Genomic DNA, 5,778 nt, shown 5'->3' on the forward strand with positions numbered 1-5,778 from the left:
TTTCATAACATTTGAAATGTTAACTTGGAAGGGGTATAAAGCGATTTCAAGACTCAAGAGTAATGTAATTACCCTGAAGCGATCGCTAATAGCCCCGTGTCCCAGTTTAACTTGGCAAACAAAAGTCACATGCAAAGTCAAGTCAAATGCGAAGTATAAAGACATATTTGCCATTGTTTTGTTGATTTAAACATGAGAACTATGCAAACATGTAGCGCTTGAGTAATTGTTTTTCGCAGAAGTGGCATGGATAATCAAATATCCACAGCATGATTCATCACAGTCACCACTATTTAATCACACACGCTTCATGACTGTCTGCATAGACTTGATCCTGTTCTGGCCCCATCATTAACTCCTGACAACATCTCCTGAGACTTCATTTTAACTCTGCGGCCATGGGGAAAGGCTTTTACATTAGTAAGCCTCTAGGGTTTGTGCTATTTGGGTTGGGTGCTGGGGCCGTGCTCACCATTTTTGCTTTGTCAGTGGTCTATGCTCAAGAGAAACGGAAAAACGAGGTAAATGCCAGAGACGGGACCCGCATAGTGACGACTGCAGCACCCCACAGAACCTCGGCACCATCGAACGAGGCCTGGGACAAGTACAGACTGCCTGACGCCCTTCTTCCTGAGTACTACAATGTGACGCTTTGGCCTCGGTTGGTGCCGGACGAGCAGGGCATGTACATTTTCACCGGGAAATCTGGAGTTGTGTTCACGTGCGTGAAGGAGACCAACCTGATCCTTATTCATTCCAATGAGCTGAACTTCACCTTGACCTCGGAGATGCACCATGCCAAGCTGACGGGTTTGGGAGGAACAAGCGCTCCGGCCATACTGAAGACCTGGTTTCAAACACAAACACAGTTCATGGTGATTCAGCTGAAAGGAAAACTACAAGTTGGAAAATCCTATTGGCTCTACACGGAATTCCGTGGAGAGCTGTCAGATAACCTAGGAGGATTTTACAGAAGCGAATACACAGAAAATGATGTAAAAAAGTAAGATGACTACTGGCATTACTTTTTTTTCTAAGAAAGGGCTGAAATGTTTGCATTTTACAGCTTTTGTAGTCAACATCAAAGTAAATACTTATAATACTAATTAATTAATCGTAATACAATCTTATAGTAATAATTGTATAAATATAAAAATAACTATAAAACTGTTTATAGCATAATTATGTAAAAAGTAATAGTATTTTAATCATCTTTTAGATTTTTATAAGTTCAATTAATTTGTACTGTGGTATTAGAAATTTATTTTAAAATGTACAAATATTTTTTGTATCTCAGTATATAATATCACGGCAATAAATGAATTAGAGAATTTCTAAAAATTAGGAAAGAATGATTTAACGTTTAATTTAAAAACAAAATTCAAATAGTTATCTTATCACACCACGAGCCACTGCTTTATATTTTTTGTAATTATTTAAATATTATTATTATTATTATTACTGAATATTGGATAAAAGTGTCTGCTAAATGCAAAAATGTACATGTAAAATGTAAATTCATTACTAGGTGTAATTAATGTTTCCCTTGAATTACAAACTGAATTTTGAACAAAACATTTATGAAGACTTTTGCAAGCTGTATTACTACTTCCTACACACTTAACTGAGATAACTTCATTTTGGCAGAGTTGTCGCCACAACACAAATGCAGCCCACCGCCGCCCGGAACGCTTTCCCCTGCTTTGATGAGCCGTCAATGAAGGCCGTCTTCCATCTGACTCTCCTCCACCCTCCTGGAACTGTGGCCCTTTCTAATGGCATGGAGCTGGGTTAGTGATCACATCAATAGCAAGTGTATTAGATACTCTGTTGAGGGCATGATAATATCTTCTATTACTAATATTAGAAAATATTAGACAATATTGTAATTTCAGTTTAATTCAGTAATCAAAGCTCTACATTATCCAAACAGATTTATCATTTACTTCACAAAAATGATAAAATTAAGCATATGCTTCTAAATTCAATGGGATGCATACTTTATCTTATGACATGACTTTAGTGTTTTTTTTATGGAAAAAAAATAGTAGGCTTAAACCACATCACAGTCTTTACAGTAAGAAACATAACAATCTGAGTTTCTGAGCTCACAGATCTTTTGAAGTTGAAGACGCATTGCCAATCTGAAAGATTTCAGAAATTTAGACCCTACCAATTATTTTAGCTTTATTGAAGTATTTCCAAAGTTGTATAATGGTAGCCTTGATTGTTTGGTGGTTTATAACCTGCTCTTTAATCACTTATTGAGGCCTTATATTTTCCCTTGCGTGTTAAAATGTACATTTAACATTTGAACAATTATTTTTTATATGTTTATTATTTCTATATACTGTTCAAAAGTTTTTTTGAAAGAAATTATTATTCAGCAGTTCAGTTTTATTCAAGGATGCATTATTAAATTAAGCAAAAGTGAGAGTAAAGTCATTTATAATACTGACATAAATTCAAATAAATGTAGTTCTTTTTAACTTTCTACTTATCAAAGAATCCTGGGGGAAAAAAATGCATTGTAGTTTCCACAAAAATATTAAGCAATACAACTTTAATAATAGTAAGAAATGTTTCTTGAGCAGGAAATCAGCTTATTAGAATGATTTCTGAAGGATCATGTGACACTGAAGACTGGAGTAATGATGCTGAAAATTCAGCTTTGCCATCACAGGAATTAATTTTGAAAATATATTTAAACTGAAAATAGTGATTTTAAATTATTAATGATGCTCAGCTTTGCCATCACAGGAATTAATTTTGAAAATATATTTAAACTGAAAATAGTGATTTTAAATTATATTAACATTTCCCAATATTACTGTTTTTGCTGTATTTTTGATCGACAAAAAAACGCATAATCGCAGACTTCTTTCAAAAACACAAAATCATTTAGACCCCAACTTTTGAACTGTACACTACAGTATATTGAATGGATTTTTCTGTGGACACATTTTAAATCTTCACTCATGTTCTGATTTTCCCTTTAGGCACTAAAAGCATCACCATAGATAATCAAGAGGTTTTACAGACCAGATTTGAGCCAACTGAAAAAATGTCGACATATCTGTTGGCCTTTGTTGTCAGTGAATTTACCAACATACGATCCCCTCCAGAGGCCAATATTTTGGTAGAAATCAAGATATATTCACTCTCTTGCTCCCTTCTTTCCTCTTATAAATGTATTTCAAATGTGGCTAACAAGTTAAAAATGTGTATTAAATGTATTGCTTTTTATTACATAATCAATTTGTAATTTCCACTAAATTAATTATTATTGTTATTTTTTATATAGATCAGAATATGGGGACGTAGAGAAGCCATTGAAAGTTGTCAGGGAGATTATGCCCTTAATGTGACATTCCCTATTTTGAAGTATTTAGAAAACTATTACAACACCACATACCCCCTGTCCAAATCAGGTGAGAGTTTAAACATGCAAGCTCATTCCAAACTTTGTGTCTCAATCTATTAACACTGGGCCATTGGGGAAAAAAGCAGTCAGACTAATACTTTCCATTCCCTAGACCAAATCGCACTGCCTGATTTCGCTGCTGGAGCCATGGAAAACTGGGGTCTGGTCACATACAGAGAGCTATCGCTTTTCTACGATCCTAAAGTGTCCTCTAATGAAGATAAAGAATGGGTGGTCACTGTAATTACACATGAACTTGCACACATGGTATGTGGAGAACATCTCTCTCACTTTCTCTCTCTCTAAAAAAAATGGTGTTATTTAACTAATTTAAATTATGTCATTCATTTACGTGAGTCAAATTATTGTCTAGTGGTTTGGGAACCTTGTGACCATGAGATGGTGGAACGACCTGTGGCTCAATGAAGGTTTTGCAAGTTATGTTTCATATCTTGCAGCTGATTATGTTGAACCCACCTGGAATATTGTAAGTTTTTATTCACTATATTCACATATGAAAAACATTTCTATGTTCACAAAATATAGCAAACAATACAATAAACAATATAATAATATTACACTAGAAATCAGAAGGCTCAATTTTGATTTTAACTCTGTAATGCATCTTACCCATAGACTGTATAAAAACATTACCTTACGCAGATGACGTCCCACCAGTGTTGCCAGACGTACGATAATTATCGTATTTGTACGATAATGTAGACCTCTGTACGATGTACGATCAATAATGAAAAAAAATCCCATAATGTACGATAATTTCTGAATTTTGTGAAACTTCAAATGGTGGTCGTTGTAATCATAGGGTTTCTTCTATACTAATTCATCTAGCTGTGGATCCTACGTCTACCGTGCCCTTCTTTTAAACGAGCACTATGTTGCGGTCCAGTACCGCCGCTCCCTATACGCAGAGTAGGCTAAGCATACGGTGAAGGCTAAGCACGCGCCGCTCGCACCTCAATGAAAAAAAAAACAAAAAAAACTCGCACCTCATGTTTGAGGCTGAATGCAAATGATCATAATTGGTGGACAACTATGCCATGAAAAGACATCAGCAATCCGGCGCCGAGAAAAGAAAAAGAAAAAAAAAGATCAAGCCCATGCCATTTAACCACCAACAACTCATCTAATATTCTCTCTGACTTCCCATGTTCCCTTACAAAAATTTGCCATGATTTTACGAATAAAACCAAAAATCATGGTTCTTGTAGTCATGGATGGTAACCACAAATTAACCATGATTTTGTTACTTCATAGTTTACAAAGAAGTATTAAGATAATATTTTTTTGTGGTTATAAAATCAGACCTAAGCCAACAACAGCCTTTAAAATGACTTAAAATGCATTATATAAAACAATAAGGCAATAATGATTGGTTAATTAATAATTAAGTGGTTTCATTGAATAACACTGTTAATAATACCTAATGTAATACAAAGTAAACAATTTATGTACATTACATATTATTACAAATGCTTGCAAAGGGAGCCAAGGCCTGGTAATTGCTGCTGTTACACTTACTGGACGATCAAGTCCTTTAATATTGACCAAACATTTAATTCAAATATCCACTTAATCTTTCATTTTTGGCCACCCTTTTGCAAAAGAAATGCGACAGCCTCAATCATTTCTTCAACAAAAACATGTGGACATCACAACACTTACAAAAAATCAACCATGGTTTTATCGTAGTAAAACTATGTCGTTTTCTTTTGCGTGATTTCTGAATGCTTGAGACTAAAATCAATCAGACAACTGTATTAATAAAATAATATCCATAGGTAACTGTCTAGTGCTACAATTGTAATTTGTAAATAATACAATATCATTACAATTTGTTTATTTATTTACTTTTGTATTCTATTAAAGTTCTGTTTTGACCCCTATAAGAAGGTGTTTTTTTGTTGTTGTTGTTGTTTACATCCATAATATTTGGGGGAGGGGGCACAACAATACAATTCTGCTTAGGGCACGCATTTGGCCAGCAGCGGCCCTGTTGCGGTCCATGACGGCATCAAATCTGTACCGCAAACGGACCCCCTCAACATCTGGCACCACGCCGGCTTCTGATAACTGCGACTCAGACGTGGAGTTTGGACCTTCCCACTTACGTACGCCTAGTTATTTATCTATTGTGGTAATTTGCAGGTCGTGTCAAAAAGTTGTTGGTCTAGAGCAGGGATGAGCAACTGGTATACGGCCCGCAGTGTCTTTTAGTACGGCCCGCTGGATCATATTAGACTCGGATGATCAATTTTAAAGCATTTGCAAAAGCAAGTCACGTAAAGATTGCTTTCAGTTTATGATGTTAATACTATCTCCAACCAGGAGAGGTC

At 35.3% G+C, this 5,778-nt stretch overlaps 1 protein-coding gene across 1 annotated transcript in view; it reads left to right on the forward strand.

Moving 5' to 3' along the window:
- Positions 1-362: 362 nt before the first annotated feature.
- LOC107674741 (aminopeptidase N-like) overlaps positions 363-5,778 on the forward strand; it is an 11,518-nt gene continuing 6,102 nt past the window's right edge. The window contains exons 1-6 of the mRNA XM_016468833.1: positions 363-1,003; positions 1,648-1,790; positions 3,000-3,139; positions 3,305-3,431; positions 3,537-3,691; positions 3,798-3,911. Of these exons, the coding sequence (XP_016324319.1) occupies positions 399-1,003; positions 1,648-1,790; positions 3,000-3,139; positions 3,305-3,431; positions 3,537-3,691; positions 3,798-3,911 (1,284 nt within the window). The 5' untranslated portion in view covers positions 363-398. The remainder of the gene's footprint in view (positions 1,004-1,647; positions 1,791-2,999; positions 3,140-3,304; positions 3,432-3,536; positions 3,692-3,797; positions 3,912-5,778) is intronic.

This window comes from Sinocyclocheilus anshuiensis, unplaced genomic scaffold (genome assembly GCF_001515605.1).
Source record: "Sinocyclocheilus anshuiensis isolate Anshui unplaced genomic scaffold, SAMN03320099.WGS_v1.1 scaffold1093, whole genome shotgun sequence".
Lineage (NCBI taxonomy): Eukaryota > Metazoa > Chordata > Actinopteri > Cypriniformes > Cyprinidae > Sinocyclocheilus > Sinocyclocheilus anshuiensis.